At 47.0% G+C, this 20,644-nt stretch overlaps 1 protein-coding gene across 1 annotated transcript; it reads left to right on the top strand.

Annotated features, from left to right (window-relative positions):
- Window positions 1–241: 241 nt before the first annotated feature.
- FZR1 (fizzy and cell division cycle 20 related 1) lies at window positions 242–20,501 on the top strand. Its single transcript, XM_069790052.1, has 14 exons — window positions 242–401; window positions 8,937–9,082; window positions 10,172–10,297; window positions 10,537–10,600; window positions 11,024–11,151; window positions 11,610–11,692; window positions 12,117–12,300; window positions 12,510–12,575; window positions 13,054–13,156; window positions 13,822–14,006; window positions 14,905–15,138; window positions 15,220–15,324; window positions 16,172–16,264; window positions 17,115–20,501. Exons 2-14 carry the CDS (start codon window positions 9,014–9,016, stop codon window positions 17,154–17,156), a joined length of 1,482 nt encoding a protein of 493 aa, XP_069646153.1. The 5' UTR covers window positions 242–401; window positions 8,937–9,013; the 3' UTR covers window positions 17,157–20,501.
- The last annotated feature ends 143 nt before the right edge of the window (window positions 20,502–20,644 follow it).

The following is a 20,644-nucleotide window of genomic DNA, read 5'->3' as shown; positions in this document are numbered from 1 at the left end:
CGGGCGGCGGGGTCGCGGCCCCGGGCCGGTAGTGCGGCGTGGGGTGGGCTGTACCCGGCCCCTGGGGGTGCGGGCCTGTGGGCCCGGGGCGGGGCCGGGCCCGCCGAGGGGCCGGGCCGGGCCGGGTGGGGCGGGCCCGGCTGCGGGGTTGGGGCAGCCGGTGCTCGGCGCGGCTCGGGGCCCGGCCGGGGGTGCCCTCCCTCCGCGGGCGCTGCCGGGGCGTCCTGGCCCCGAGGGGCGGCGGTGGTGGTGGCGGCGGCCTCCCGGCCTTTGGGCCTGCCCCGCGGCCGGAGCCGGGGGCGGTTAGCGAGCGGTGCCGGCGTCTCGCCCTCCCGAGGGCCCCTCCCCCGCTCTGGCCGTGGCTCCGTCAGACCGGCGGGACGGGAGTTAGCCTCCGCCGGGTAAGCGGGGGTCCCGGCGCCGCGGACGCCTCTGGAGAGGCCGGGGCCGGCTCGTGCCGCCGTTACTGCGCTGTGCCTTTACCGCTCCCGCGCACCGGGCGCCTTTGCTAACGGACGCCGGTGCGGCCGGAGCCCCCGGGGCTTGCGTAGCCCGAGTCCGCCCGCAGCGGCCCCGGGCTCTTGCCGCAGACCTTTTCTCGGGCCAGGCGTGCCGAGAGCCAGCGGGCAGTGCAGCTCCTGCGTCCTCACCCGTTCTTGCCTTCGTGATCAGATTGATAACGTGAGCGGTGGCCGAGATTTGGGTGGTGTGGGCTCTGGTACTAACGAGAACTACCGAGCGGCGACAGAAACTTTTCTCAGAAGTCACCTGTTTATGCACAGCATGAGTTGGTGACGTGCTGTGGTCCAGCTGATGGCTTTTTGGGTGTCTGAGGGAGCCGAATACCACCGTGTCTTTTGTTAGGGTTTTCTTAATGTGTGGTTGACGTTTTGCAAGTGGAAGCAGGGCGCACGTTCAGCAAGTTACAGGCTTGAAGTCTTAAAAGTCCAAACTGAGCACCCTCCAGGCATGGTGAGAGGGCAGGCATTCTGCTGGTGGAGCCGCTACAGCGTGGCAAGGTCTGTTCGGTCATGTTGGAGTCACCTGTCAAAGGTGTCGTAGGCCTTATTGTGTGGGTAATTGTTTTTTTCCTTGATTTGCAGTTCTCTTGAAGGCGTTATGCTCATTTTCTTGTGAAGTGCTGATTCTTACTGAGTTAGTGTTTTTAATGATGCTAGCCTAGTATTTTATGCCAAAGGCTCTTCACAGAGCAACTCCCCTGCTGGCAACAATATCTCATATTAAAGACTGACTTTTTTTTTTAATACAGAAGCAGAATTTTCTTGGGCTGTTGACTGAAGCTGCTGTGTTTTCTAACTTCTGTGACTTTCCTTTGTGGGTTGACCAGGGCACCATTGCACCTTCAGTAGCTTAAATTTTATGATGAAGCAGACTTTTGAATTGCCTGGCCTTTTCAGTAAAGCTCCGTGGACAAGGCTGCTGCTGAATTTTTAATCTTGGCTTTTAGTGCACTGACTTCTGATAAGGCTTCCGATAAAGTAGATCTTTTATCTAGAGCTGATGCTCTTAGCTCTTTGTACTCCATTTTGAAATGTAAGATAATCGGACGACTGTATTCTGTGAATTTTTGTGGTTTTTTGAAGGGAAACTGAATGTTATTAAAGTTAGTAGGTTTATGAAAAATTGCCATGCTTATCGAGTGTATAAACTACTAGAAAAAAAAAAAAGCCCTGAAGGTTTTGTAAAATGTTACAAAATGCATACAGCAGCCTTTCTCTTGTGCTTCCCTCTACTCCTAAGTAAGTCCTCTTTATGTCTAGGATGCCTAACATGGAAAAACTCCACCCTTATAAAGACCCCCTATCCCTAAGGTCCAAGTACTTCATCCATCCCCGCTTCCTTCTTAGTAAACACTTTGCGGTATGCAGAATAAATGAGTAAATATCTTCTAGGTAATCACCAAAATGAGCACCATCATATGGTGGTTGATGAGCAGCCAAAAGCAGAACCTCCATTTCTGCTGTCTGTCCAGTGACTTGTCCAAAATATGTGTTTACGTGGGGAAAAACTGCCATCAGGTGACAACAGAAACAGAAGAGCTGCTGCTGCAACCTGCCCTCTGCTTTCTCGGCCAGCTGCCTCCACAGAGGCCAGAAACTGCCAGTAGCTCAGCCCTCATGTCCGAGGGGAGATTGGGTGTTGAGGTAGTACAGAGAAACTGTGTGGTTTTTTTATCACTCCCCCACCTCGTGAGTTGGGAAGGGTAGCTGCATCCAGGCCTATCAGTTTGGCACAGGTTGCATCATGGGCTGAGGTGAAATCTCAGAGCAGAACATGGCGAGGTTAATGCGTATCCCCTCTTTGCCAAGTAGTAACTTGAGGAAATTGTACCCAACTCTTTCCCCAGCATACCTGTTCTCTAGCACCTCCAGAAAGGGGTAGTGTCTCGCGCCCACTCTGCCTGAGTGCAGAGTCACAGCTGGCAGGAACCTGTTGCATTACATTTGCAGGAGCAGCAGAGCAAATGGGAGTAGCAGAACTTGTTCAGCACTTGGTATTTCTCAAGCATGATCTGCCAGAGCTGAACTTGATCTTTCACTCGGCCTTCAGAGCTTTAATCGAGCCTTTGTAACAGCCAGAGAGAAAGAGGTGTTCAAACACTACCTTTAACCCAGGTACCTTTGCTAATTGTCACATCTGCCTCTTATTGCTTTTGCTTTCATAATAGATCAACCTCTTATGAGACTTTCTGTTAATTAGATGTAGAGATTGCCTTTTGACCCACAGGCAGGAGGTGACACAGAGGTGACCCCTCATTGAGCACGCACTATATTTTAACGTTCTGCGTATTTGCCAGCATATGGCTTCCTGCACTGCTGAAGACTTTGTACTTTATTTCGGATTCCCTGGGAGCAGGCATGGCCCTCCTATTTATGGAGCAGCATGGTGAAAAGATGAAATAATCACTACTTGCAGGCAATAAAAAGGGTTTTAATGGTGATGATTTTCTGAGAAATCACCTGCTAAGTACACAATTGTCATGTCTGCTTAGATAAACCCTGTGCTCCTAACAGACTTCTGTATGCTGCAGTGAGATGTGTATTGAATGAAAACGTCATCTGTGAAGGTAAAGTAACAAACCTACAATTCTCCTAACTTACTAAAAGCTGTCTGAAGCAAACCTGGAACCCCCTCAGCTAGGGGCCTGGCTGCTGCATGGGTACAACAGTGGAGGGAGCTGCCGACTCTTGACAGTCTGATCTCTGTAATTGACCGTCACACTTGTATTTGAGTCTTGAGTTGAACAGTTGAAAATGTACTTGTCTTTTGAGCGCAGTGCTGCAGGCTTGACTCTGTCGGCTTCCCTTCTTTTCTTCCAGTTGTGGAGAGAAGGGGGATTTACGAAGAACACCTATGCTGAAAGCGATGGTAATATCTGAGCATCATCTATGTAGAAAAGGCAGCAATAGCAATGTTCTTGGTAGGCTTCCTGGAGTGTTCCCTGCAGGTGAGGGCTTGCATCTAAGAGCAACGATTTTGTGTATGAAAATCCTGGTGAAATTTTTTTTTTTTTGTAATGGTGTACTGAGAAGATTTATTAGTGGAGGGGGGGGTGTTTATTTTTTGTAAAGGCTCTTCCAAAGACAGAGATTTTGCTGTTTCTGAAGGTGTTACAACCCTGAGTTTCTGCTGGCACGTGGAAGTCCATGCCATGTCCAGAGCTCTTTGTCATGAATACCTCATCCTTGGCTCACGCAGGCTTCCTGCAGCACTCTGCGACCTGAGCGTCCTAAATTGGTGCCGTTGCCCTGCGGTTTGCTGGTCAGAGTTCCTGTCATCCTGGTAGGACTGTACATTGCTTTGGAAAGGTAGACACAAAGCCTTCAGTTAGCTTCAGAAGCAGGCTTGGAGGGCTGTGGCAAGTCTTGTAGCTTGCCTGTGAGCGCAGGTGGAGGTGCAGTGAGTTGCAGAAAGTCACTTGTCACCTCCAGTCTGAATTACACGTTGGGCCCTTGCCCGTGAGGAAGGGGTGATGTTTTCTGACACCAGAGGTGAAAGGAGGCGCAGATAGCTGTGCATACCGCTCATCTCCTAAGCTTAGTATGCAATTGCAGCATCTCGAGCTTCTATACTACTGTTACAAACTGGGAGGCTAAGTGCAGACAGGAGATGAAAACAGCGTCTTGGCTATGCCTTTGAGCCACTCTGGCTTTCAAATCAAACTTGAATTCAGTTTGTGCCTATTGCTGGTCACCTTAAAGTTGGCATTTTTTGAATAGGGGCATTCTCGAGCTGATGGTAGCAAGCGTATAAAGGGGTTTGTGAGCTCCCTGGGCAGGAAGTGCTTGTTTGCAGGATGCTTTGGAAAGGCAGAAATAACATGGATTTTTGCAGGACCCTCCTTCAGGGAAGACATATTAAGCTCTGAAATACACTGATGCAATATGATGGTTCTTGCAGTAATACAGGGTCTTGGTTTATTGGTGGAGTATTGAATCTCTCTGCAGCCTTCAAGAGTTGAGGCTTAGGGGTGGAGGTCTTGTCTGTCACCATAACACTGAAGTAATTCTGTCATTGCTGTTAATGCGGTTGCTGTGCAATACCTAGCTGTGAACAATCTTCTCTGATGAGTGCGAGGCAGCAAAGTTTGTATTTTGTTTTGAAATAAAGCTTTACCTGCTTCCGTTGTATAGGGAATACTTTTGTAAATGGTTAATTTTATAAATGCTTTTTGCGCTAATACCTTAGTAAATCGTTGGATAAGAAGTTGCATACTTGTAGTTTTAAAAAGGTAAATATTGGTAAAACTTACACAAGGCTTTAACATTTTGTACTACTGCTGTTTTTGAAAGGAGGCTAGTTACTTAAAAGGATTGGTTGTTTGGCATAATGTGTAAACTCTGTTACTCTGGGTTAAATGTGGATGAGCAGTTCTTCAGGTTGGCCAAGCACAGAGGATCTTGCTCCTTGTCAATGTCTGCTTTAGCGCTGTGAAGCTGGCTTTAGTGTTCTGGATGCATTTGTAATAGGCTTCACTATTACATAGCAAAAATGCTGTGTTTTAGCTCCCCCTCACCCCCACTTAACAGCTTGTTCAAAAGTCTGGGAAATAGAAGAATCCATAGCTAGAAATGCTCTTACAATACTCCAGGTTGAGGTGGAGGTGCTGCTTACTAAAGCAGGAGAAAACGTCTGCCCTTTGGGGCCAAGTTAGTTTTTTGTCATCTTGGTGAGCCAAACTGGCATGTGCCATGGGCCGGAGCTGGCACAAAGGGGTGCAGGGCTCCTTAGCTGGCATGGATAGGTGGACTACCATTTCTGTTGCCAGCTGAGATCTTTAACTTGTTGGTTTGCAAGTGTTGCCAAGTAATAGGTTTTAGATGAATCATTGGAAGATGAAAACTTGGGACTTTGGGGAACCAGGACATCTGGGTTTGATTTCAAATCCTGCTGCTCATGACTTAAAGGACTAAGTACTTGTTTGCTCCATCCTTTTCCCCTTGGTAAATTATGGGGCTCTTCCTGAGAGCTTATAAATATTCAGCACCTGAATAATGACATGTTTTTACCTCAAAACCTGTGCCAGGCCAAAAGAGAAGGTAGCATCTCTGGTTTTGGGTAGGCTCTTGCTAACTCTAAATTTTGGGGCTGTTTGGGGCTTAGTAGTAAATAAGACCCAAACAACCCTTTTCAGGCTTCAGATGCTTCAAAACCAAGGATTAATATTACATTAATTGTATTTGAATTACCAAGACATCCTCTACCCCTTTTGTCCCTGTCTAAATTTGGAAATACATTCAGTTTTTACATTTAAAAGTTCTCCTGCCTTTGGTATTCTCAGAATCTCTCCCTTTCATCAGCACCTCTAATGTTTAACACTTACCCAATTACCTTCCAGTCTGAAGAAGGGCACAAATGATTTCTAGAACAAAAAAGGGTCAGGGATTGTCCAGCTCTTGCTCTGCTTGGGTAGGCCACTACTTGAATTGACAGAGCCAACACAGCCTACGTTTGCTACCCCAACTTCAAGACTTGCTAAAAATCCAAATAGGCACAGGCTGCCTCTCAAACAACAGAGAAACAATTTTGCAAAATAACTGCATTCATTTCCCTGCCAACCCTGGCATTCTGCATGCTGGCTTATTAAAAACAGATCCCTACCAAGAAAAAACATTTAAGTATTTGAATACATTAAGGTTGGGTCAAGAAAAAGAACAGAACGCACTGGTTCAGTACCCTAACTTTGCCTAGAAGTATTGTTCTAAAAGTAATATGAACTGTGATAAAATCCAGCCAATTCAGAGATAGGACATAAGGTGCATGAGGCAAATACAGTCAGAATACAAATTCTTCCCTAGGAAGCAAAAAAACCTCCACTAAACCCCACCTTTCTTCTCTAAGCATGAACTACATAATTGGTAACAGAATAATATCCAAGAAGAGTATGTAACATATAGCTCCTGGAGATCTTTTATTTCTTCAACTGAAAGAGAACTTACAGTGCACATACTCCCAGTCCTTATGGCAAATCCTTTCTTACTTGCTTCAGGGGAAATGGAAAACCCACCCACTTCCCACAAACAAATTTAAGGTTAGCAAGGGCCTACCCAAAACCAGAGATGCTACCTTCTCTTTGGGCCTGTATTCAGTAGCACAGGTTTTGAGGTAAAAACATGTCATTATTCAGGTACTGAATATTTATTGCCATGTTCTCTTCTGTTATTAGCTCTGTGTATGCTATATTTCTGATTAGAAGTTGTAATTGAAATTTGTACAGATGGGAACTCAAATGAAAAGCTCTAAAAGCAAATGTGTTTCATATCCAGATTTAAAAATGTCACGTTGCTGTATAACTGGATCTAGATCTCTCACGAATACTGTGCTGAGCTGTTTTGGGAAGACACTTGAAATGTGTGGTGTTCCCCAGCTGAATCACGCTCCTCATGTGGGTTCTGCAAGCTTTTCTCTCTTATTCATGGTGTTAAAACACAAAACAAACAGAAAAAAAAGGGGGGGGGGGGCATTTTGTTGAAATGCTTGGTTTGAGAGGTTCTGTTAACCTCTAAGGTAGATTTGGTACATCACGGGTAGGTGAGGATAGTGGTAAGTACACTAGAAAATGAAGGAGTGTTTGACATGGGATGCACTGATTTTTTTCATTTTTTTTAAACTTCCTTTGTCAATAACATCGCAGACTTTTCTAACTTTTCACTTACCATAATGCCATCTCAGACTCTTCACTTCATTTGGTGGAAGCTGATTAGTGTTAAATTTGGTAGCTTTCTCCAGTTTTGCCTCTGAAAGAACATATGGGAGAAATGTAATAAATTAAAAAAGAAAAAAGCTTGGGGGAGGAGGTGGCAGAGGTAAGCAGGTGTAGTCAGAAACAGCTTGGCACGATCTATTTCAGGGATGCTCCTGTAAAAGTGTTGGCATGCTTAATGGCAAGGAAGAAAAGGCCTCTGCATTTCAGCATTTGTAAGAAGTCCAAGTTTCGGTACTAACAAATGGCTTAGATAAAAGGAAAGTAGCTCTGCTAGCTAACAGATGACTGTAGTCCAGAGTTTGTGTGCTTTATCTCGCTTTGAAGCTGCTAATTTCATAGAATATTGTAATACTTAATAACATCTCACTGGATTACAGTATGTGCTGCTGTACCCCTCTTAGCTTGGTAACTTGCCTCTAATTTTTAATGGTAAACCCTGGGTAGGTTTTCTGTTCTTGGAAGTAAACCTTTTCACAGCAAACCTTACCCGCTGGTGGAGGAAGCTGAAGGCAGTTTGTGGCAGGCCCTGAGCGTGGCAGTGTGTAGCTCGTCCCTGGACAGCTTTCTCCCAGCACAGCCGTTTGTGTGCAGTTGCCTCCTGGATTTTGCCACAAGTTTGTATCTCGAGGCAACTCTGTTTCTGTAGCTGGGACTCTGGCCAGATGCAGGAGTAAATGTTTATACAGTAACAGGGAATCAAAATCCCTTTACATTCTGCATGGCTTCCAGATGCCTGTGTATTGTGGGGATTTTTTTGTGTGGTGTGTGTGTTAGATTCCACCTTTCCCTTTGGAGATGTTTATCTTGGGTTAAAAGACCACCTTGGCACGTCTCTTCTGGCTTTGGCATTTTTGTGTCGGTATGAGCTGTGGACAAAGCATGAGGTGTGTGTGAGTTGGGGAAGTTGGGCACTAACGATGTGGATCCATGCCCTTCAGAGTTCGGAGAAGGGCTGTGACTACATATCCTCGCTGAAGTGTTAGCTAATTTTTTTTATTGATGCATGGTGTAATCTAGCCAGCCAAATCTAGGCTATGAAGCAGCCCTGTCCTAAAGCATATGCTTGAAAGATGCTTAACATTGCTTATAGACTGTGTAGCCATAAGTGAGCTAGCTTTATGCTAGCCAAGAGGAATATTTGGGACAGCACCGACATCAGACATTGAATGTTAACCCAGGGGGCTACCTAGTCCACAGCTACCTGTGTTCCTGCAGTGTGTGATACTAAGTCTGCAGTGCTTCTAACATGGCTAAAAGTATCCCAACCAGCTTCAGCGTAGTGGTGTGTGCTGCTGTCATGCCTCTGGCCTGACGTATGGATCTGGCTGTGGTGGGATAGGCTGTAGGTGTCTGTTTTTTCCATGCCCAGGTACTGAAGGGTTGCTAAACTGTGCTGCTGCAGTTCATGTGAACAGGCTGGGTTTGAATATCACAGTCTCTGCTCCAGTTGTGCTGGTTGCCTGCTGAGGTCCTGTCAGACACAAAATGCTGGTTGCCTGCTCATGTGAATCAGCAACCAAGGGCAATAATACAGAAGAACGCTTTCATTAGCAGCCCTGTGCTGTGCTGTATCACAAGCTTGATACCAATGCTCTGGATAGGAAAAGTGGTCTCAAGTTTAAAGAACAGGCTTAGGAGATTCTGAAGGAGCTGCTTCTATGGGAAGGGGTATAATATTTTGGCGTTTTTCTTCCCCTGTCTGTTGCAGCAGACTAATTGCTGATTGGACTTCATGAACATAAACTCCTGAGCCTGCTGAAGTTCCCAGCCCCTCTGCTTTCCACCATGGACCAGGATTATGAGAGACGTCTCCTACGCCAAATCAACATCCAGAATGAAAACACAATGCCATGTGTAAGTATGAATGGGCTATACTAAATGGTCTTAGTCTGACTGTTAAATTGTTGTCTGTCTTGCCTGTGACTGTTTTCACTTGAGCTCTTGAAAGATATGGGACCTCTTTGAAGCAGACCTTAGTCTTTTGTTGGGCTGTGAGCAGGTGTGACTTCCTGAGCTGCTCTAGGAATAACTGAACAACTTGACTTCAACAAAGCTTTTGAATATATTAACTCAGTTCAGGTTGCAAAAAGGAATTAAGATATTTTTATATAGGTCAGTAATGCCTTTTTACTAAATAATCTCAGTAAGTATATGTGGAACATAGAAAGTTGGGGTCTAACAAACAAATAAACCAACTACAGGGTTTGACGAGATAGAGTGAGTCCAGCGGAGGCCACCAAGATAGTTGGGGGGCTGGAGCAGGAAGATGCTGAGACCTGTGTTGCTCAGCCTGGAGGAGATGAGGCTCAGGAGGGGTGAAATTGTCGCTTTCAACTAGCTGGTGGGTGGTGATGGAGAAAATGGACTCAGACTCTCTTCAGAGGTATACAGTGGAAGGGTTAGAGGCAATGGATGCAAGCTGCAACAGGCGAAATTCCAGTTAGATATTAGGAAAAAATGTTCACAGTGTGGGCATCCAAACACTGCAGCAAGGAACTTTTGGGGTCATTGTCCTTGGAGGTACTGAAAACTCAACTGGGTGAGGCAATGACCTTCAATGTAACTTTGAAATTAGCCTTGTTCTGAGCTGGGGTCCTTTCCAACATAAATTATTCTATGAAAAAGAATGTGACTGCAGTTGAGGAGTCTGCTGCTCACCCTGCAAGCAGTCTGCCCCACTCCAGCCTTCCATGTGTTTGCCTTGACAATGTCAGCTTCAGAAGGAGCAGTGAGAAAGAGGCTGTTTAATTGCTTCTTTTGACAGGCGTTCCTGTGACAGTTGGACTCTGACGTGCTTACTAGTTCTGTTAAGGGGATAAACTGATGCTTGGCTTTTCTGCTTAGGCATATTCAGCTTTGACAAGGCTTCGTTGATGTTTTTCAGACCCCTGCTGTGATCAACAATTGTTGGTGTGTGTGTGTGTGTCTTATTCTTCAATTCAGGTGGCAGAGATGAGAAGAACCCTGACGCCTTCCAATTCTCCGATGTCTTCTCCCAGTAAGCATGGTGACAGATTCATTCCCTCAAGAGCTGGGGCCAACTGGAGCATCAACTTCCACAGAATAAATGTAAGTTTTGCTCCGTTCTTCTACAGCTCAGTCTTGGAACTGACGAAATGGTGCATTTTGTTTTGGTTGGCATAATTGCTCTGCTTATCTTCTGCACCATGGTCTTCTGCCCCAAAAGAGTTCCTTTGAATGCATGTCTTCAAACAGGCTGCCCCTGTTGTCCAGGAGACTTCTTCGTTTGTTACCTTAACATATATCATGAGGTTTCTGTATGGTGATAACATGTTTCTCCCTTTCAGGAAAATGAAAAATCTCCAAGTCAAAACAGAAAAGCAAAGGATGCTACATCGGACAATGGCAAAGGTGAGACCACCTTTCTACCACTTGTTCACTTGTGCCACACCTGTAGCTTTTATTTCAAACTGTTGGCAAGTTTGGAAATCAAGGCAACACTGGCACTTTCATGCTTATGCAAAAACTCATGCTGCTGTTTTAGGAAATGACTGCATCGTGCAAGTGAATACCAGGTCACCTCAATAGGCTTCTGACAAGCGTCTGGGAAGCAAGAGGCTATTTGTATCTCTTGACTTATTGTGCCATGGAAGCACTTCCCTGATGGAGTGGAAGGAGGGGAAGCTTGCTGCTAATCTTGATTCCAGACTGGGGGCCCAGGCTTATTAAGAGGCCCTGCAAATGTACAAGTCAGGCAGACGTGATCCTGCCACTCCCTGCAGAGCTGTTTGCAGCTTCAGAGTCCCCTGCCTAAGTGCTTGTTTGGGTTCACAGATGGTCTTGCTTACTCTGCCTTGCTGAAGAATGAACTCTTAGGAGCAGGGATTGAGAAGGTGCAAGACCCACAGACGGAAGACAGGAGGCTTCAGCCGTCCACCCCGGAGAAGAAGTCTCTTTTCACTGTGAGTTGCTTACTTTGCATTAAAACCAATGGAGGTTGCACGTGTGCGTCACAGCAGCAAAACACACAGTTCTGCCAGGTTGCTAGTGCAAGTGAGTTAGCGTTGTGGCTTGACTAAGATAAGCTGTTGATAACAAAATTTGGTGGCCTGTAAACAGAACATAATTATCTGCAGCAAGCTACGTACTTCCCATTTCTGTACTGGCAGGGAAGCTGAGTTGGAACCAAGCTTTTTTGGACAGTGTGGTAAATCACCAAATCGAGCTTTTGGACTTTGGTGGAGATGAGGTTTTTTTGTATGGTTGTGGAGCACCTGGAGAAGGGAGGAACTGAAAAGTCTGGAAAATCTGACTGTGTGTGTTGAAGTTAGCTAGGCATTGGGCACCAGTGTGCATTGTTAGTGATCCCCTAGGTCTTGGGCGTGATGGGGTTCTTACTAGATGTGTTTTCTTTATGCAGTATTCGCTCAGCACAAAACGCTCTAGTCCAGATGATGGCAATGAGGTCTCACCGTATTCCCTGTCTCCTGTCAGCAACAAAAGGTAACACTAATTCTCCACAGACTGCAGGAAGAGAAGGTTGGGACAGAAAATTCAGTGAGGTTCTCTAGGGCTTCTTTCTAAGGCACCCAGGATTGCAATGCGAATTGGTTTTGGAAATCTGGGGAGATAACAAGTAGGGACAGTCAAGTTCCAAGAATTTCTGCAGGTGCCTAACCTGCCTAGATACTTAATATGTCTTGGCCAGCTTTCAGTAGTCAGTTTACCTTTTTGCTCCCTACCTCCTTTATAGAAGCAGAACCTAATTCCTTCCAGTCTCACCTGCTGGAAAGAATTTTGCGACCTCTGTGTCTGTGCATTTCTATAGAAAAGCAGGTACACTTTAAAGAGCGGCTACATCTGTGTCTACCATCTGCCATAACGTATAAGATCCTGTAGTTGTTTTTGTATCTGTTCTTGTAAATAGTCAGAAGCTGCTAAGATCACCTCGAAAACCAACTCGGAAAATCTCAAAGATTCCTTTCAAAGTGCTGGATGCCCCAGAGTTGCAGGATGACTTCTACCTGAACCTGGTGGACTGGTCCTCTCTTAATGTCCTCAGCGTTGGCCTTGGGACTTGTGTTTACCTATGGAGCGCTTGTACTAGCCAGGTGAGTGATCATCAGTGTCTGGAGAGTGAAGTACCTGTTGCCATGGGTCTCTTCCAGTTGTAGCATCTTTCAGAGCTATGGAATGTGCTGTGTGAGGGATTCAGCACTTGTAATGCTCTGTCCCAAACTAGGTACTAGTCTGTGAGACAGCTAACGGTGTAGTATGACAATAACAAGTGTTTCTTATTGCATTCTGTCCTACTTTCAAGGTAACCCGACTGTGTGATCTCTCTGTGGAAGGAGATTCTGTAACATCTGTGGGCTGGTCAGAACGGGTCAGTATAACGTTGTCAACAATGATAGCTGAAATGCTTGTAATTTAGACACTATCATTGTAGCTGTACAGCTCTTCCTCACAGGCTTTAACTTCTTGGGCCACTTTCCCGTATTTCCCCAAACTCCCTGTATGCATCACAACTGAAATGTGATGTCCTGTCTGCACTATTTTTCTCTGCTAAATGAGAGGGGATAGAGAGCAACCTCTTGTATCTTGAGGTTCTCAAGGCATTTGCTAAGAGGTGTGAGAGGGAGAAGGAGCCAGTTTGTTTCTCCAACTCTTGACAATAAAATGTTACAATAAATATGTTCCAGCCAGGCTGCTTGGCCCTCTCAGTAGGGAAAAGATGTAAGATGGAAGAACTCTGAATGCTTTCCATCTTGTGGGATTTATCTCAAGTCTCTTCCTCAGCTTCTAGCTTTTGTTTTATGTCTGCCTCGACTGGCCTTACTGATCATGGTTTTCTGTTTGTCTAGGGGAACTTGGTAGCTGTTGGCACTCACAAGGGCTTTGTACAGATCTGGGATGCAGCTGCAGGAAAAAAGCTCTCCATGCTAGAGGGGCACACAGCCAGAGTTGGTAAGGAGGTGGGAGGCAGAGGTTTCACATGGTTTGTTTCTTCATGACTGAACTTTTTCCTTGTAAGCAAGGGATCTACTTGAAACAGCAGAACTTAAAAAGTACCAGAATTTATATTTATCCCCTGCTATATCTTAAGCAGTCTTCAAAATATTATCATCTAGTAGTTGTGGTGTTCTGATCTTGGGTGTGGTGGTGTTTGAGTACTGCAGCAGGTGTTTCCTCCATGTCTGAGGCATTTTAGGTTTGGTTACAACATCTTTTTTCAGTGCCACTGGCTTCCGGTTTCAGCCCTGCAGGCAGGCTGCTTTACACTGAGATTTCCAGTTCCCTTATTCTGCGGGGTTCATTTCTTTTTTGCTCAGAGGCGTTATGAATCTGAATGCTGGAGTGAGATTTGGGAAGTCAAGGCACCTTCCAAGTTCTATTTCTGTGCTTTACTGCACTGTGAAATGGCATTAGTGATACCTTCAGTAAGTTCGTGCAGGTTAATCTTTCTTTGTATGCTATTCTAGGACTTCAGACAGTGGATATAAGGGAGGTCCCTAAGCACTGATTTTTTTTGTTGTTGTTGTTAAAACCTTGGCAACTGTGGTGGCTGTGTTCTGCCTACCTGTTTGCACAGGACTCCCACAACATACTCTTATGCTCTGCCTGCGTTACAGGTGCCTTGGCATGGAACGCAGACCAGCTCTCTTCTGGAAGTCGAGACAGGATGATCCTTCAGAGGGACATACGCACCCCACCCCTCCAGTCTGAGCGGCGGCTCCAGGGCCACAGGCAGGAGGTCTGTGGGCTCAAATGGTCTACAGACCACCAGCTCCTGGCCTCTGGAGGAAATGATAATAAGGTATAGTACTTCCAAGGAGTCATGTGAAGCATAATGTCTCTAGGTCTTCACCAAGAAATGTCTGACCCCCTTTCTTTAAAGATATTCGGCCTCTCTGAGATGGGCTTTTGTTTCAGTTGTTGGACTGTGTCGAAGCATAAATCATGCTAAGCTTGTACTCGGTCTCCTCTCTCTAATGAAATTAAAAAGGCAGATTTAATTTTGCTTCTGTATTTGGCTAATTAAATCTATAGCTTTACTCAGGCGTTTGAGTTCAACAAAGCTACTGCTGAGCTGTACTTCCTGACTTTGTTTAGGTAGCATCCAGTCAAGTTTGTTGCAATAATGTTTATGTATGCAGAAGGAAATGGTGTTTAGAGCTATCTAAGTTCTAATACCTGTAACGCAGGCTTGTAGTTCACTGAGCACCATATGGAAGAAGCATCTGTTACAGAGAAGCAGTGTTCAGAGCCCTTTGGAGTGGGTTGCTAGGTAGTGAATTTGCCCAGTGTCTGCGTGACAGCGTGCTTGTACAGAGTTCCTCCTGCTCAGAATAACTTCTAATGAACTTGAGCGTATTTCTAAATGTGTTCTGGAATAATACAGCCATAAAGACAAAAGAAGGGTTTAAGTTCATGTTCAGTGACACTGTGTCTTTGGCTTCATAAGCTTACCTTAAGGACTGTTAGCTTCCTTGTGGCCCAGTGGTAGAATGGCTCCTCAGTTGAGTGTGGTGGCAGGGTGGGACTGACTTCAGGGCTGCAAGTGCAGAGTGGAGATGCATGTGCTTGGGCAGAGCTGTGGGAAATCATCTTGTTGCCCAACTGCTCTCATCAGTCCCGGCGCAACATTGTGGCTTGTGGGTGTTGGGGACACATGACTGCAGCACAAATTTGATCACCTCTCTCCTCTTTGCCAGCTCCTTGTCTGGAATCACTCCAGCCTGAGTCCTGTCCAACAATACACAGAGCATCTTGCAGCAGTAAAAGCTATTGCCTGGTCTCCACACCAGCATGGACTCCTTGCCTCTGGCGGTGGGACAGCTGACCGTTGCATACGCTTCTGGAACACGCTTACCGGGCAGCCTTTGCAGTGCATCGACACTGGGTCGCAAGTGTGCAACCTGGCCTGGTCGAAACACGCCAACGAGCTAGTAAGTTCCTCCCTGTGCAGTCCTGCTCCTGAGCTGTCTTGTGTTAGGAAGCATGATGCATATTTCCCTCTCCCCTTTCAGGTGAGTACCCATGGATACTCGCAGAACCAGATCCTCGTCTGGAAATACCCCTCGTTAACTCAAGTAGCAAAGCTAACAGGGCACTCGTACCGAGTCTTATATCTGGTAAGCAATGGCCACATCTCCGAAAAGTTCTGTAGCTGCTCATCTGGCTGTGCATATGCTGAGATAAGACCCAAAGCTGCAGTGCCAGTGGCACTGTAAGCTGCCTGTAGTCTGGGCGGAGATATGAACGCTGCCCTAGAAGCAATGAAAAACACTCTGTGTCTGGTTTCCTTGCCTGCAAGGGATACTTTGATTTGCTGCTATGGAAATGTGAGGCTTTATTAATGAATAGCAGAGCCTGCCAAAACTCTTCTGAGGAAGCACAAGCATCTCTTCTTCTTCCCTTAAGACTTGCACGCTTTTTCACTGGTGACTGCCAGCAGGGGAAGAATTTGATGCTTTCAGTCCTCCTAATTTGTCATTAAAATGTTTGGTGCAGTTAATCCACATTGATCTCGTACCTGCTTTGTTACTGTTACGTAGGGCTTTCAGCGGGTTCATAACTGAGATGATAAATGTGCTGATAACTGTTTTGTGAGGTAGATTCCAATGTAAGTGACTAATAGAGCTGGCAAATGCCAGTCATATCACACTTCCCGCCTTAACGCATATTTATAATCTGGAGAGGAATAGCCTCAATTACAAATGGCTTGGATTTCTTAACACAAGAATCCTTTTTATGATTATTCCACCCATGTGTTCCATAGCTGCATAAGTAAGATGCAAGTGCTCGAATTGGCACCTACTGAGACTGAATAAGGCACATGAAAGCAGAGGTAGTTGTTTGGTTTCTCACTGCCAGCCAAGTAGGAAGGAGAGTTGAATATCTCTCATGCATTCCAATGAAGATTTGTTTTCAACCTCAAAAATGTAACAGATGCTAAAGGTTGCTCTCTCTTGGCCTTAGGCAATGTCCCCTGATGGGGAGGCCATAGTTACAGGAGCTGGAGACGAAACCTTGCGCTTCTGGAACGTCTTCAGTAAAACCCGCTCAACAAAGGTAAGGATGCATTGTGTGGATGGCTGCAGCTGTGTCCTGCAGGAGGCTCAGCCTTTGGGGGTGAATTCAGTCCAAGTTTGTTCTGCTGCCTTGCCTCTGATCTCTTCACCATATCCTGCAGATCAAGGGCTGGATGCAGCAAAGGGTTAAACTTTGCTGAAATATAAAGGGATTTGTAGTCATCCAATGATATAAAAGGTTGCCTCTCTGCGCCCCAGGCAGTGTGGCACAACGTCCTTCTGGCTGTTACAGGGCTACTGAACGTAGCAGCATTTCAGGGAGCTCACCCCAAGCCCACCATCTTCCCTGCTAGCATGCTGCTATGAACTGACCTGGTCCTCAGAGATTATTATCCCCTAGCTCCTTAGGAAACTGCTTAAAATGGTGGCTTGGATGGAAAAGGGATCGTGGATGCTGCCACTGACAACTCACCATCACGGAAAGCAGGTTGTGCCAGATGCTCTGAGAGCTTTTCTGGGTGTCTGGCAGAGGCAGTGGACAATGGCAGAGAGATCTTAAGGAATGAGCTTCAGGGAGTTGGTGTTGCTCACTGCTGCATGTCCCCCTGGTTTCTGATGGCTCTGGGGTACGGCTTTGTGCAAAGCTGTGGGAGTGGCACGCTTGCCTGCCGTGCTCCTTGTTAGCAGTTGGAAAAAACCCATGGGAATATTTATGGTATTGGACTTTGAATGGTGAGCTCAGATCATGCCCTGAGCTAGAGATACCTCACCAGATTAGCAGTTGGGTTTTTTGGGGGTTTTTGTTTGTTTGCTTGCTTGTTTTTTTTAAAAAAGGCACTCTGCAGCACAATTGTGGACTACTTAGAACCTGCTTTGTCTTTTCTTGTCAGGAGTCTGTATCCGTTCTCAACCTCTTTACCAGGATACGATAAACCCCATAAACTGTGACCCAGGAGACTACAGCCTGACATACCAGGATAAAACCACTACCTTGGTGTGCATGGAACCCCAAACGATCAGCCAGAAGGGGAGGGAGTGCCAGTGGGACTGGAGGACGGACCCAACAGATGCTAATTAAATACATGCTTGTGAACCATGCTGGGCAGCATTTGGGATGGGGTTGGGGAGGGGAGGGAACTGCCAAAGGTTTATGGATTCATCCTTCATAAAGGGAAACGGGTACAAGAGAAATGTTAAACCAGCATCCTCCCACCCTCATGTTGCATACTGGAGAAAACATGTATGACATGGATCGTTGAGACCGGACCAAGGCCATCCCAGCTGCTGTGTTGTCCCCTCTTGGGAGAGATGAGAGTATCTTTGCCTATGTGGGAACAGGTTTAACGTGCTGCTCTGGGTCCCCCTGTTCTTGGATGGACATCTTTGGAGGTAGGAGCCAGCCAGACTAGTTCAATACAACTGGTGCAAGGTGGCTAGGCTCCAGGCTGGGCGTTAGCCTCTCTGATTATCTAAGGGCATTTTTTGTAGCCTGGTATCCCCATTACATGAAGAAACTGGAGAACTGCTTATTTTCCGTTTTTTTTGTTTGCTGGTTTGATTGGTTGGTTTTTTTCCCCAATAGGTACTGTAGTACTTGATACAATCATTCCTGTAAGACAGCTTGATTTTTTGGCATGCTTGACAGCTGCCTTCAAACATACATTTTTGGGCTCTAAACTTTGGAGGAGACTTGAAGAGGCTCCACCTCTGAGGGAGCACATTCAGAAAGTTCTGAAATTGCTATTGCATGTTCTGGGCTGATCCTTTTAGTTAACAGAAAGGAAAAACAATGGCTTTAAAAAAGAAAAATACCAACCAACAACCACCGTGCATGTGGAGCTTCCCACAGTGCCATTTGTGGCAGGCTGGTTGCTCTGGAGTCTTCCTGAGGACAAAAGCAGTTGAGATGCGTTTGAGAAACAAAACGACTCATGTGGATCTGTCTTTTGGAGAGAGCATGGCCTCTTCTGGCTGGAAGGGGGGAAACACCACGTCTGGGCGAGAGGGGGGGTTCTTTCTCTAAAGCAAGGAAGAAGTGTTGCTGTTTTTTATCTCCAAGTCAAAGCCAGGGACCTGTTGTTGTTGGGTTTTTTTTTTTGTTTTGTTTTGTTTTTTTAAGTTGTCTGGGAAGAGAGTGCCTGCTTGTGTGTTTGGAGCCTGCGTGATGAGTGCCGTGGGATGTGACGCAAAGCACTTGTGTGTATGTGTTGCTTTTAATTTAAAGAGAAGCTGTTACGCTCGCAGCAGCCTGTTCCTGTCTTACTTTGTACATGTGCCAATGCTCTCCCTGCTGTGCGCCTGCCTCCTGCCTGCCTCCTGCCCTCTCTCTAGTGCACTGGGATGTGAGTGCTGTTTCCTGTTCGCCTTTGGATTTTCCTGGCTGTGTATATAGACCTTGACCTGTTCTCTGTAGAGTGTATAGGCAATACTTTTCTCTCTTCCCCCCCCCCCCCCCCCCCCCGCTTTTTTTTTCCTTCTTTCCCTGAAACCAGACTGTACGGGTGGTGGTGGGAATATGATTGTCTCTCCCCAGTGCCACTGGTATCCTTAGGGCGAGCTTCTGAGGTGTAGGAAGGCTGGTGGGGAGAGAGGCAGTGAGGTGCCATTCTGTTCACCACAGCCTTGACCGCGTGTGCCGTTACACCAGTGCCTGGATCAGGCTCTGGGTGCTACCTCTGTGTGTCGCAGGTACGTGGAGGCACTCGTGAGGAGCTCGTGTTCCGGGAGCTTGCCGCTCCTTAGCAGTCTGGCAGCACTGAGCCTCCAAAGCCCAAACTGGCAGCTACATAGTCATCTTACAGCCTCGGTTGCCTCCAAAATGTAATTTCAATGTAATTTCTGAAATGTGGTTTCAACACAACTACTTTATTGTCGTTCTTGCTGCAGGAGCATGGGGCTTTGTTTAAAAATCGTCTGATGGCCTCCTAGCCCTCTCTTCTTGCTTGTTATATTCACTGGCACAGTTAAACTTCATCATGTGGAAGGAGCACCGCAGAGCACTGAGGAGTTGTTAAAATTCAGTCAGATCATTAAGTTGGCAAGCAGGTTTGAAGTAAAAGGCCACCCGCAGCAAGATGTGGTCTGTCACAGGTGTCTGTCCTGTTGGGCAGCAGAGCCCAGGGACGGGGTGTTTACACCAGAGCTGGAGGTGGTTGGTAGCTGCTGCTGTGGACTTTCTTGTCTGTTGTGGATAGTCTGCTGCCTAAATCCCAACATGCAGACCCCCAGGAGATGCTGGTTTCTCCAGGAAGAAATAGATGATTGCGGGGGGGGGGGGGACACACAAGGTCTCAGCCGTGGGGTGGTTTCACACTGGTTTGTGCCCATTCTGGAGCAGGAGGAGGAGAAGGGAGCCGGGCACTCCAGCCGCGGCGTGGAGCAGCATGGGGCAAGCGTGGCAGCTGCCCTGGCACTCCTGCAGGGATGGTGGGTAGAGGGCTGGCCTTGCTTCTCGCCCCACGACATGGGTGCTTTCCCCAGAGGAGTCCCAGGAGCTGCTGGGGCAGTGGGCAGCGCTGTCTGGGCATGCATGGCGTGTGCTGCATCCGCAGCTTGGTGCTCCTTGCTCTGCCAGCATCCAGCTGCACCCCCAGGTGCTGGGGGGGAGGGGGAACATGGCCCCTTGTTGCTCTGTCCCTGCATCGCACTCCTCTCTTGCCAGGGACTTTTACAAACCACATCTCCCACTTTTCTCACTTTGGAGCTGCTTTGGGAGCAAGTTGGCTCATTGCAACTTCTCCCATCATGCTTGGCAGGGAGGGCTAGTGATTTCCAAGCCATGGCTGATCTGCGGCTGAGCGAATTGGCTAACGAGCATGGCGAGAACGAGCTGTTCAGATTGACTTAGCTGTTCAGGCATGGCACAAGCTCCTTCCTCCACCCCGCTCGCAGCTGCCAAGGCAGGAGTGGAGTTCCCAGAAGTGCTCTCTGCAGGTCTTCCACTGCAAGGGTGTGTGTTGGTGGCTGGGTGTGTGCGTCTCGGCTCATGCTGGCGAGCGGTGTGATTGCTGTCGGCTGGCTGGAGTGTGCTGCGGTGTGTTAAATAGGGAAAAGAACAAAGCTAATGTAAGCTTCTGTTTTCAGTGTGTGACCTGCAAGTGCTGAACCGTGCGGGTGGGTTGAGCAAAGGGTCCTCCCAGAGTTTGTGTGATAAAGTCTGCGACCTTGTGGCATTGTTATATATAAGGCATCATATGGTGGGGAAAAAAAAAAAAATAGAGCGTTGTAACTTTTCCATGTAAAGCAATCTAACTGGCATTAAACAAGTTGTGAATTTATGTCTCTCGGGCTTGACGGCTCCACTTTGCTTTTCCACAGTGAGGTGAGGGGTGCAGCAAGTCCCCAGGCCCTCTGGAGCTGCCCTCCGGGCTTCAGAGGCCCTGGGGTCCCCCAGCAGCTTCCCTTGGTGCTGGAAGTGGCA

This window comes from Haliaeetus albicilla, chromosome 8 (assembly GCF_947461875.1).
Source record: "Haliaeetus albicilla chromosome 8, bHalAlb1.1, whole genome shotgun sequence".
Lineage (NCBI taxonomy): Eukaryota > Metazoa > Chordata > Aves > Accipitriformes > Accipitridae > Haliaeetus > Haliaeetus albicilla.
Note: the sequence above shows the minus strand (reverse complement) of the source record. Positions and strands in the feature narration are given on the sequence as shown.

What these genes read in the sequence shown, in the direction of transcription:
- FZR1 (XM_069790052.1), top strand. Translation starts at nt 9,014, where the DNA reads ATGGACCAGGATTATGAGAGACGTCTCCTACGCCAAATCAACATCCAG. An exon ending in TACATCGGACAATGGCAAAG is followed by an intron (nt 10,601 to 11,023) that starts GTGAGACCACCT and finishes TTGGGTTCACAG; the next exon opens with ATGGTCTTGCTTACTCTGCC. An exon ending in CTGTGGGCTGGTCAGAACGG is followed by an intron (nt 12,576 to 13,053) that starts GTCAGTATAACG and finishes CTGTTTGTCTAG; the next exon opens with GGGAACTTGGTAGCTGTTGG.